The sequence below is a fragment of the Podarcis tiliguerta genome (assembly GCF_965153285.1).
Source record: "Podarcis tiliguerta genome assembly, chromosome: 6".
NCBI classification, from domain to species: Eukaryota; Metazoa; Chordata; class Lepidosauria; order Squamata; family Lacertidae; genus Podarcis; species Podarcis tiliguerta.
This window is the reverse complement of record NC_139539.1, coordinates 64,544,988-64,557,339: the sequence shown is the minus strand read 5'-3', so window position 1 is coordinate 64,557,339 and position 12,352 is coordinate 64,544,988. Positions and strand designations below refer to the sequence as shown.

The 12,352-nt window shown below is 39.4% G+C and overlaps 3 protein-coding genes across 23 annotated transcripts in view; 1 reads left to right on the top strand and 2 right to left on the bottom strand.

Annotated features, from left to right (window-relative positions):
• The window catches only part of ZZZ3 (zinc finger ZZ-type containing 3), a 38,045-nt gene extending 32,104 nt beyond the window's left edge, over positions 1 to 5,941 (top strand). For all 21 annotated transcript variants that reach the window (XM_083448381.1, XM_083448375.1, XM_083448391.1 and 18 more), the window contains 4 exons: positions 963 to 1,115; positions 3,028 to 3,162; positions 4,152 to 4,252; positions 4,592 to 5,941. In XM_083448381.1, the coding sequence (XP_083304507.1) occupies positions 963 to 1,115; positions 3,028 to 3,162; positions 4,152 to 4,252; positions 4,592 to 4,736 (534 nt within the window). In that variant the 3' untranslated portion in view covers positions 4,737 to 5,941. The remainder of the gene's footprint in view (positions 1 to 962; positions 1,116 to 3,027; positions 3,163 to 4,151; positions 4,253 to 4,591) is intronic.
• Positions 3,940 to 12,352, bottom strand: part of ST6GALNAC3 (ST6 N-acetylgalactosaminide alpha-2,6-sialyltransferase 3) — a 643,023-nt gene continuing 634,610 nt past the window's right edge. The window contains exon 6 of the transcript XR_014513090.1: positions 3,940 to 3,949. The gene's annotated coding sequence lies outside the window, so the exon portion shown is untranslated. The remainder of the gene's footprint in view (positions 3,950 to 12,352) is intronic.
• The window catches only part of AK5 (adenylate kinase 5), an 86,236-nt gene continuing 81,887 nt past the window's right edge, over positions 8,004 to 12,352 (bottom strand). The window contains exons 13-14 of the mRNA XM_083448432.1: positions 10,565 to 10,756; positions 8,004 to 9,459 (exon numbers count right to left, since the gene is read on the bottom strand). Of these exons, the coding sequence (XP_083304558.1) occupies positions 9,358 to 9,459; positions 10,565 to 10,756 (294 nt within the window). The 3' untranslated portion in view covers positions 8,004 to 9,357. The remainder of the gene's footprint in view (positions 9,460 to 10,564; positions 10,757 to 12,352) is intronic.

Genomic DNA, 12,352 nt, shown 5'->3' with positions numbered 1-12,352 from the left:
GCACTGTTGTATGTCTTGTTCATGTGTGTAATAAAACTGTACCATTCCAAGACAAATTTATCCATGGCATTTTTTTCTTTCCCCACCTTGCTGTTTTTGGCTTACTTGTATTTGGTTTTTCCTTTCAATCCCTTCCCAAAATCTGATGATCACCAACCTGGCTGCTACCATTAAATATCCAATGAATGGTTTAAAGTGAACATTCAGTGGAATATCAGAGCAGCAGATCCACAGTTTCATACCATGCCCAGCCAGGCCTTTTCCTCACCCTCTGGTGCTCCACCTCTAGGCTAGTATGACTGAGAGGCCCTTCCTTCTGTGGATTTGTGGAGCTTTGGCACAGTGGCATTTTCCCTTCTTCGTTACTTAAATTCTGTTTTTAAACCGGTTATTAAACGTTTTGGTTTAAAGCACCCTGTTTGCATTGGTTCTGAAGAGCCTTGTTGATCACTTACACAAATCGTTCTACTTGTGGGATTTTGTAAATAGCGGGAGTGTTCTATTTCACTTAATTACTTAATCAGATTTTCAGCCAGTTTTTGGCAAAACAATTTCTTGTTTTCAGAATTCATCAGTGTTTTGACCATATGTTGTAATAATGTCTTTATAATGAAAATTATAAGTCATGTGGTGGTTCTTTTTCACTGCATTTCAAACAGCATTTGTTTGTTGTACTCGTTTGATGTGTATCTAAATGGCCTGTGAATGTCCACAGATGTGGGCCGAGACACGGCGAGGATGCCTTTTCCTAATGGGTATTCAATTCATGTTGAATCTGGTTTGGGGGAAGCACATCAAAATGCAATATTTAACAAGAAACTACATGATAAATATGGATTGTGGCTAACACTGTTTGTATACAGCTTCCCAAACCAATGGTGAGAACACATTGGATACTGTTAAAATGTTACGATGGTGGTTTCTTAATATCATTTCATAGATGGTGTGTTCTTCTGTTGTAGTCCTCCAGTAGAAGGCAACATCCTCTGAATAAACATCTCTTCAAGCCCTCAACTTTCATGACATCCCATGAACCTCCCGTGTATATGGACGAAGATGATGACAGATCAAGTTTTCATAGTCATTTAGGCAATGCAGCAGAGGAGGAATCATCGGTATATTTTTTATTCTAAGTAGATGATTATGCATGAAGGTGCTGAGAGTTAAGACAGCTCAAGGAATGCCTGTGTTGAGTAAAGGAAATTCTTCAATATAATAGCAACAGGTTTTCGGTGCCAAAAGTGTTGGGTAAAGGTGTATCTGTTTATTTTTCCTTTCCTTTCCAAACCCCCATGCGAGATCTGAAAATACTTCTGCTTTAATCTTCAGCATCTTGGTACATTTCTTATGTGATTATTATTATTTAACACACAAGGACAGATCTTCTTTGTACATGCAGGTCCTGCTATCTGCCCACCCCCTTTGTGAAAATTCAGTTATCCAAACATAAAGAATTATGCCCAAACCTTGCTATACACACTACAGATTCAGATATCCAGACAGATGGAGTTTGCCTACTTCCTTACTTGTTTTTTGGGAAGAAACCATGCAGGGAGGAAGTGGGGAGATAAATCAGGGAGCAGGAGGGAGTGGACAAACCAGTTTTCCTTTTGTCTCTCTCTTGCTGGTTGGCTGCAGCCATTTCAGGAAGAAACTATGGAGGGAGTGGGAGAGAGATCAGATAAATCACAGATTAGAAACGTTCCCATAGAAATCATTAGAAATTGTACTCATTTTGTGAACACTTGCCAAATGAATGATTTCCAGAGAATTCATTGTGGTTGGTAAGCAGGATAACTCAGCGTTAGAGCTTTGAATTCACATCCCTCAGATACAGCTCTATAATTATTCTGATTCTGATTCTGTGGTATGTAAGTGTAAGCAGTAGTCAGATAAAGAAATTTATCTTCCACAACTTCTCAGCTTGGAAATGGTTAGGTGCAGTCTTTCCAGCTTGACCAGGCACATTGTTTTCATTCATGGCATTAGTTTATTTTCTGTCTGGATGTTCTGCTTCTATAAGAAAAAAGAGAACTAGGCCATTGCTCTAGTCCTAGGGCCACTTTAGTCCATCCCTTCTGCTTTACCCCACCCTCGTGAGGAGCCAGAGGAGGCCTTCCACTTCCCTCACAGGTGGAACCTTCCACAGCATCTCCAAGGCTGTGATCCTCTGTGCACTTTCTTGGGAGTGAGCCCCATTGAACTCTGCCATAGGGGAGAACAAAGTGTGTTGTTTTTCAGGGCTCTCTCAGCAAGACAGGTGGCTTTTTTCAGAACATTACTTTCCTGCTTCATCCTCTTTTCTTCTACTGCTGTTCTTACTTCCCATGCATTTGTACATCCTAGACTACTTTTTATTTTGTAATTGGCAGCTTTGGTCAGAGATTGTCCTGCCTACCCTGGGAAGGGAACATAGAACAGGAGGCTGAAGAAAGCCACACAAATCCAAGTTTAATGTGATTTTGTTTTATGAGACATCTTGAGGGCTTTTAAAGGCAAAAGGCAGAGTAAAAATAAATCTCATAAACTTTCTCCTATTCTGCACCTCAGATTGTAAAACTGTATTGAAGGATTTTGTTTGCTAGGTTTATCTTTAGTGAAAACAAATCTGTTCTCTATCACATTTCAAAGATTACATTAGAAGTCATGCAATACCCTATTAGAATTTTTCATTCTGTCTTGGTTGCATCTCTGCCTTCAGGGGACATTCTGTTTCTTCCTGTCTCAATAGTTCTTCAAAGCTTTCCAGCCACATTTCTCTCCTCTTCCTAGCTATCAAAGTGTTTTTAGAGCTGATGAATGAATCTGATAACTTAAAAATCAAGCTCATGTTAATTTTTAAGAGGGAGAGGGGGAAATGTCTTTTCAGTAATGAAGCCATTCTAACATTTCTATTCTTAAATTTTGTCTTAGAGAGCAAAAACTCAAAAAAATCCTATTTTCCTTTAGCATTTGTGGATCTGCTTAAACGGTTTGGATTCTTAATATTATTCATTCTCTCCCCCCTCCCTCCCTCCTCTTTAACAGGATGAAGAAAGTATCCCTGTAGCATATCGAGAATTACCAGAATACAAAGAGCTGCTTGAGCTAAAAAAGCTGAAGAAGCAGAAACTGCAGCACATGCGTGCCGAAAGTGGTTTTGTGCAACACATAGGCTTTAAGGTTAGTAAAGCTGGAGGGTTAAGTGGACGCTTTCCTGCCACTCCTTTAGTCAACTTGGGTGGCAGGCTCATTGGATTAGAACAAGTGTAGTGTTTTAGAGTAGTCCATGCAAGATGAGTAAAACTAAAGAGAGATTGAGAGAAATTATAGCTGTTTTTGGGACCTAGCCTTCATGTTAGAAACTGGTTATATTGTACCTAAGACTGTTGTAAGCTGCCCCGGGAACTGCTGGTGTAGGGTAGGTAATAAATTTCATTATTATTACAATTATTTAATCTTAAGTAAGCTTGCACTGGCAGTGACATTTCCAAAAAAGTTTTCCCCCTTGAACATTGTCAGAGACGAAACAATGAAGTTCGTAGGTGATCCTGAGCTTTTTGTAGAGCTAGTTACCAATAACTATAGTAGTTGCATTGCAACCTAGCTCATAATTCTGAAAGGGGAGATGTTAGAGAAAACTGTTTATGATGCAGACTAGCTCTTAGGCAGCAGTTTAGCATTGACTGCGGGTACCCAGGGTGGGTGCACACCAGGTTGCAGTGTGTGTGTGTCCCAGCCTCGCCCCACACTGCCAGAGCGACCCCCACTGGAGCAAAGCAGGGCTGCACTGAGTCACCTGTCCGCCCGTGTAGGGGGGAGCCCTGCCAGCTGATGTGGCCTTGGTGGGCAGAGAGGGGCACTGGGTTGGGCTGTGCTGGGGGTGCCTGCATGGTCACGCCTGGTTCATGCCGCCTCAGAAATTGTGCTCATGGACTCCCTGGCACACACACACCCCTACACTACAGCCCTGGCTCTTAGGCACAGCAACTTATTTCCTCTCTCTCTCAGCCAGTTATATTCTCCTGTGTGTTCTTTCAGTATTGAGGGCGAGAAAATATTCCTTAAATCACAACTTTTGATGCCCTCTGTAATCTTGTAGAGACTTACATTTTTGGAAATTGCTTTTGGAAATGGTTTTCCTGAGTGTTCTCTCCTGAATCTGTTTTCAGTGCGATAACTGTGGAATCGATCCCATTCAAGGCATTCGGTGGCACTGCCGAGACTGCCCTCCAGAAATGTCTTTGGATTTCTGTGATTCTTGTTCTGACTGGTAAGCAACATGCATCTATGACAATTACTAACAATAAGCTTAAGACGGAAATCCAATGCATGCTTTTCTCAGTGGGTCTTGATCTCTGAGTAGAGGACTAAAATCACATGTAATTTCTCCCCCTCCCCCAATTTAAATCATGATATGAAATGCATACCAGAAAGTTATATAAATTTGCTGAGGATAAAATATTGTATGCATCGGGTATAATTATGATATTTTGTAGGGCATTTTTGACAAATGTTTAGTGTGAGAATTTTTGACAAATGGAATACACCCATGGATTTCTTTGTGCGGAATTTCATACTTATCAAATAATGCTTCTTCCTTTTCTTTCAGTCTGCATGAAACAGACATTCACAAGGAAAGTCACCGATTGGAGCCTATGTACAGAGCAGAAATGTTCTTAGATAGAGACTACTGTATGTCCCAAGGCCCCACTTATAATTACCTTGACCCCAACTACTTTCCTGCAAATAGATGACATGGAAAGCAAATCTGCAACCTGAAACTTAATATCCTCTCTGAAAACCAACCGTGGCACTGTTGATGATTCTGTGTCCACCTTGGGAAGACGTTTGCTTTCCCAGGAATGTCATCCTCAGCATGAGAGCGTCCCGAGTGCCCTCATCAAAATCCTGCTCTCTGACCTGTCATGATACTAGATAACTGAACAGAGGTTGAACATTCCTAGTGTGCGGAAAGCTTTTGGGGGAGATTTTCTTTTCACTGTGTTAGTTTGGGGGGGGGGCGGGGGGGTGTAAGTTGGTTTAATCTGAAGAGAGGAGTTGCAAAAGTGTGGCCGGAAACGAAAGCACACATTAAGGTTAGTCATTTCCAAAGAACTTGACTACTAGGAGATGCAGAGATGATGAAGTGCGTACATTAAAAAACAGTTAAGTAGTTTGCAGTTTTGTTGTGAAAATAGTTTGCAGCACAGAAAACTGACTTCTTTAGGCAGAGTTTTAACCTAAGACAGTGTTTGCGTCTAGAACGTATTCTTAAAACAATCACTGTCTCTGTGATGGTCGGTAATAGGCCTTTATAAAATTGGAGCTGCTTAATCAAGTTGATGTTTCTTTACTTTCATTTCATTTTCTTTTTTTCTTTTTACCACAACAAAATTTTATTTACCAACAGTGAAGCACTACAGGAGGCAACAGTGGCACTGCTTCCTTAACCAGCTCATGGTGTGTGAATATTATAAAATTGTCACGCAAATATATTTTTAAATGTAATGTTATATAAAATGACCATGTGATGTGTACAAAAATATGGTGAAAAGTGCCAGTGGTAGTAACTGTGTAAAAGTCTCTAATACCCAACATTAACTCTTATAAAGTAAAATACACAGCCTTCTGCCTCTGTATTTGGAGTTGTTAATGCAACTCATCAAAGAAAACTGCCTAATATAAATCATATATGGGAATAATTTTCCTCTTTTGTAGTATGCACAAGATCCATGAAAGATTGTATTTTTATTACTATTTAAACAAGTGATTAAATTTAGCCTGAGCAGTGAGCAAGGGTTCACATGCATTCTTTTATACTGCTGGATTTTGTTGTGCATCATTTAAAGCATTTTGTATGTTTCTTCTTATCTGTGTATACAGTATGTTCTTAAATAATGTTCAATTGTCAGGAGAACTGTGAGAAATAAACTATGTGGATACAGTCTGTTTATATATAGAATGCTTACTGTGACTTTTTTTTGAGGTTTGACTATTGAACCGACATTCAGAATTGAAAATATAATTTAGCTCTTAAGGGGCATATGATCCCCTTAAGGGGCTCCGTGTAGCCTTTGCCCAGCTATTTACTCAGCCTCTTCAAAGATTATGCACAAATACCCTGATCCTGGCACACACCCGTTCTGAGCCGTGTTTGTTCCCACTTGCAGATAGACCTTTTGCGCATGTGCTACTCTATTCACTTTGATGGAGGATGTAGGTTTGCACATGTGTTAATGCTCATGCACAGCTGTATACTTTTAAAATGAATGGAGCAGCGCATTGGGGTGCATGTCGGAATTACCGTGTCTTTAAGAAACCACTGGATTGGATTGACTACATGGGAGAAGGTATCAAGCAAATAAGTAATATTTCCATGTAGCTTCTCTATGGCTATGATGCAGTCGTTCCCCCCAGTATTATAATTGCAGAGTAAAAAGGAAAAGCATTTTGGTACGCTTTATTAGCCTAAATATAGCAATGATCGAAAAAGCTTTGTAATATTTGTTACATATTTTTAGCTAATATATCATTTTGACATGTATAACTTGTGATTCAGAAATAATGATTATTTTAACTGTAATAGATTTCCACTTGCTTAAAAAAACTTGAATTTTCAGAATGACTTCGAGTACATGTTTAACTTAAATATGGCAGTAAATAACTAACAAAGAATTGGCTGGTGCATTTGATAGCAGTTTTGATTTGTTTATTCACAGTGTTAATTTTCACAGTGTTTGTTAGGTGTAATCACTCTTTGTTAGAGGAGCTTGAGCATTTTTTTAATATATTGAGTAGATGATGCAGTACCGTTTCTAATGACTGAGCAGTATAACACATCGTCTGTAAGCATATCTCATTCTTTGAGAAATTTAATAAACCAAAATATATATAACGGAAAAGAATACACCTGATGTATTTCACTTTTCTCTTTAACAAAAGCAAAGGCAAATTGCTTTGGGAAAGACAAATAACTAATTATGCAAATATAAATTATGTCCTTTTTACATATGCAAATGGTGTAACCCATCAGCCTTGATAATTCTTTTACACTGCAACATTCAAAGTTTGTGATGTGGGGGCAATCCGTTGCCATACCAGCCGTGACATTCAGAAAAGGGATTGGTTCTGTAAGCCACCACACTGAGCAGGTGTTCTGTAAGCAAGGCAGCCAATTTGATGTTGGACCCATCCTAATACACTTCCTGTGGGATTCCATTTGTGCCAAACACAGCTGGGGAAAACTAATAGATGAAACACAACTAAATCTCTTAGTTGATCTTTTGTTTTAATTAAATAATTGGTTTATTTGTTACATCACCCGTTTTCTAAGAAGCCTGAGTACATGCTCAAATTGCATATTACAGAAAGTCTAAGCCAGCAGCATACCCATCAAAGCCATATAGAATAGATAGTTAACCTTCGTCTAAGTTTGTTTGGATGATCTTGATAGATTTTAAAATCAGCTTTTTTGGGCAGTGGGGGGCTAAGTTTCTGACTATATTTTTCCTGATAATCCAGAAGTAACAAACTTTATGTACATTGAAAGTTTATGAAAGATAAAATGAAACCAAGATAAGAGTGGCCTATTTTGGAATTTTAAAACCTTGTGGTCATTTCCCCAAACTTTGATAAGTAGCGGAGATCAATGTGCAAATCAATGTTTTACGTGAGTTTCTTCAAATTTGCGATGAAGTTTAGGGCTGTGCTTCCTTATATGTCCTGACAAACTGCTCCCACATGCCTGACTTGTTCCCACAGCAGCTGCCATAATACTGCATTAATAAAAAATCCGGAAAACATTTGTAAAAGGGCTCAAACAATCAGGAACATCCACAGTTGCAGGGAAAAGAAAAGTGCACTTGATAGTTCAGAGAGTAGCAAGCTGTTTATTGTGCAAATTTAAAGCAAGTTGAAAAATGCAGAAGGATCTGCGGATAATGAAGTAATAATATTTAAAACCCTCTCTGGATGGTTGCTTTTGTTTAATGAAACCAAAGTAAAAATTATTACTCCTAGCATTTGTCCATACATTTTATTTGTTTTACATCTTCAGTACAAGAAAAGTAGCTTGAAAAATACAAATCTGCTTCAAAATGCAACTGTTGACAGAGATGAATCATGCAAGAAGAAATAGTAGATGGTCCAGGAGAAGGTAGGAGCCAATTCTGAAGAAATCAAATATGTTTTTATCTTGTTCAGAAAATCTCAGCATTTTTACTTATTTGTGAAATCAATTTTACTTGTGTCCAGAGATACCTTGACTTGAGTGGAAAAGTACTTCTACTTATGCAAGGCACCCCTACCAACATCCTCTAATTTCCCTGAGCCCCTATGTCTCATCCTGTACCAGGAGTCAATTTTAGGGTGTGCAGGGGTTTTTAGTGAGGAGGGGGAGCCAGGGGAGCATCACTGTATCAGTGGCATTCTGCCCAATCTTCTTTGGCTCAACCCATTGTGTTTTGTGCAAAGAGTGTGCTTGCCGATTTATAAACACAGGCTGAGTAAAACACATCTCTTTCACATGTTCCTCAGGCAATGAAAGACCTAAAATTGAGATTTACAGTTGAAATACTTGTCAGACTACAGAAAACAACATGTACTGATGTGATGCCCCCATATTCTTTAAAGGGTGCATGTTAGCTATCTTAACATATGTATTTTGACACTCAAATACAATAAGTGCTTATACATTAAGTGCACCAGCAATATTTGGCACTGGTTTGTTGTTGTTTTAACCAGACCGCAATATCCTTACATTATCACATTTAAGTACATAGGCTGTTTGTACCCATTTTGGTGTTGACACAACAGCTGATCCCATAATCATATTTGTTAACTGCTTAACATTTTACTTACTACATTGTATAATAAGATACCACTTTTTCAGAAGATTTCTTAACTTCTGCTGCTTTGTGTTAATGACTGCAACTCAACTGCAGGCATGTTCCGCCAGTAAGATAAAATGTCAGAAAACAGATTTTTTCAAGCATTATAAGAAAAAAAAGCAAGCTTAAATAGTCTCAGAATTGAGCTGTTCATTTACAGAAACAAAACATTTCTGTCAGTTCTGCTGACTGTCAGTTAACTGGAAACTCGGATGCTGTATAGTATACCAGGTAATAGTGAAATGCAAGACATGATTTCTAGGAATTAGAGTTGTTGTTTACCATGCTGCTTTTTAACCTGCAAAGTGCAAACCGTATGATAGACAACATACAGTACTTGAATGTTACTGTACTGTATGGGTTATACAGATCTGATTTTTTTTTACAAAGTTTACAATATGCACTAATCTTTCAAGGCAGCAGCTGTGGCTTTAGACAGCATTTTTGATGACCACCGACTGTGCACATGAGATAGAAAGCGTTGCAATTACACGGAAAGAGATGATGCCGTTCCTTCCTTTTTCAGAAAAGCATCGACAGAAGCACATGCTTCAAGGAAAACCTCTTCTGGTGTCCCTTCTGCATTTATCTGTTAAAAAAAGGAGATTTTATGCATCAGATAGTTGAACCTCAAAAAGGAAACCATTCTGGTATTCTATAATTATTCCCTCCGATGCAAATTCAGGAGGTGAGTGCCTACAGGATTAGTCAAAATGCTGCTGAGAAGCAGCACCATGCTTGAGATAACCTTCAGTTCTGTTGAAGTACAAAAATCCTAAGGGCAAAAACAAAACAGCCTGAAGAGGAAAGAGCATGCTCAGTAGCCGCGAGATGCCCTGTGGGCTAGAAAATAAAGCTTGCTTTCCTGGTTTTTATTTTTAGTTAAGTTTTATGAAATTCATTTCAGGATAGAATGTGTGTGCGTGACCTTTTTGAATAGTCCTGCAATAGGGCATTATTCAGTGCTTTAGTTAAACAGTGCAGTTGAGTATATTAAGTACTGAGCTACTTAACAGACCACAGAGCCATTTTCAAGATTTTCTTAAAGCTATGCACAACTTGGAACCAAGTTACCTAAGCGACTGCCTTCCCCTATACTAGAGGTTGGGAGCTACCAAAAAGAAACAAGATGTTTCTTTAAAAAACACACAACAACCACCCTTATTTCTAAAGTGCCCAACACAAAAATCCTGAGACCTAGTTGCTTCTACGTTGGTGGGCCAGCATGCTTGCAAATGTTACCCACTTCTGTCATAAAAGAAAAAAAGTTACAGCTATTTCCTCATTTTCTAGTACTGAAGGGGACTCACGCCTCCGGATCCCAGTGGCTGGGAATCACAAATGAGGAAGATGCTTCTGCACTCAGGGTGCTGCTTGTGAGCTTCCCAGAGGCACCTGGCTCGCCAATGTGAGAACAAGATGGGCCTTTGGCCTGATCCCACTGGCTTCTTCATATGCTCTTAGGAACCAGGCAGCCTCCAAAATGCTTTGGACCATGACAAAACTGTTTTCCAAAGTGCCAAACCAATATTCAAACTGAACATTGTGGTTGGTGCATATGCCCTGGTGCAAACCTAGGAGAGGATTATGGCCTCTTGGAAAGTTTACAGCACATGTAAATTAGCTCTTAGCCTTTTGGATGTATTCAGAAGAAGAAGGTACCATAGTCCAGTTCCAAAGCCTAGCCGGTTTACCTTAAACAATGGAATTTTGTTTTCATAATAGGTGATCACAGGCTCCATTGCTTGGTAGTAATTTTGGATGCTCTTCATGATGGCTTCTTCACTGCCATCCGAGCACTGGCTGCTCTGGCTTCTTTTCAGAAGGCGGCTGCTCATTGTCTTAGAGGAGCAGTCCATGCAGAGCATCAAAGATGGTTCGCCAATCTGGGAAAAAAATGAGAAAATTGACTGAATATAAGAGCTGATCACAGCATAGCATTCTTCCTCATGGGAGTGAGGTCAGAATGCAACATCCACGTGGATTTTGTAGGAGAGATTGAGACAGGTGACTCAAGAACAATCTAAACAGGAATTGAGCAGATACTCATCAAATCTGCAGATGACCCCAAACTGGGAGGGGTAGCCAATGCCACAGAAGACACTCAGGATTAAAGATGACTTTAATAGATTGGAGAACTGGGCCAAAACTAACAAATTAAATTTCAATAGGGACAAATGTAAGGTTCTGCACTTAGGCAGCAGGAACCAGTTGCACAAATATGAGATGGGGGCAGCTGGATTGCTAGTACATGTGAAAAGGATCTATGGGTCTTAGTAGACCATAAGCTAACATGAATCAACAGTGTTGTGCAGCAGCAAAAAAAGGCTAATGCTATTCTAGGCTGCATCAACAGAAGTATAGTGTCCTGATCAAAGGAAACAGTAGTACCATTCTATTCTGCCTTAGACCCTATCTGGAGTACAAGGTCCAATCTGGGCACCACAATTTAAGAAGGATATTGTCCAGCTGGAATGTGTGCAGAGGAGGGTGACCAAGGTGACAAAGGGTCTGGAAACCAAGCCTTTTGAGAGTGTTGGGTATGCTTAGCCTGGAAAAGAGACTGAGAGGAGATATGATCGCCATCTTCAAATATCTCAAGGGCTGTCACATGCAATGATGCAGCAAGCTTGTGTTCTGCTCCAGAAGCTAGGATCCAAACCATTGGATTCAAGTTACAAGAAAGGAGATTCTGACAGTAAGAGCAGTTCAACAGTGGAACAGACTCCCACAACAGGTGGTGGACTATCCTTCAGTCAACGTTTTTAAGAAGAGGTTGGGTGGCGATTAGTCTTGGATGCTTCAGTTGAGATTCCTGCATTGCAGGATGTTAGACTAGATGGCCCTTGGAGTCCCTTTCAACTCTACAATTTGTTGATTCTAAGTTTGTGCAATATTATGTAAAGTAAAAGGATTCTTCCAACTAGCTTAACCCCCTGCCATGTTGTAGACTCCTGTTTGTTTCAAAAGAAGCTTGCCCATTTAGCATTGGAAGCTGGCTGTTTAAGAAAATAATAACTAAAATAGCTAGTGTAGAAGCAGAGACTCTTGAAGCTGCAAAAATGCAACATCTAAATCAGCCCTGAGATGATGTTTTAATGGAAAAACACCTCTCCGTGCAGTGTTATATAGCAGATGATAACATAATTCATTTCATGCACAAGGAGGCACCAGTGTACCAAAAATTAGTCTCTGACCTAGTGAGGAGTTATTCTGACACAATAACACTGTTAATGTGAACTGAGGAATCAACTATGCCATATTTTTAAATGTTGCATCACAATCACGAGAACAATTTAATAATATCCTGGAGGGAGCCGCTTATTTAAGGGGAAGAGGCCATTTTTGCCAAGATGAGGAAGTGAAGCCCATGACCCTTGGTGTTCTAATGACAGGATTAATCTTCAGTACTTTGTACAAAAAGTGCTTTATGACAAGGTAAAAATAATAATAATGCTCTCGTCATTGGTATTGCCTAATTA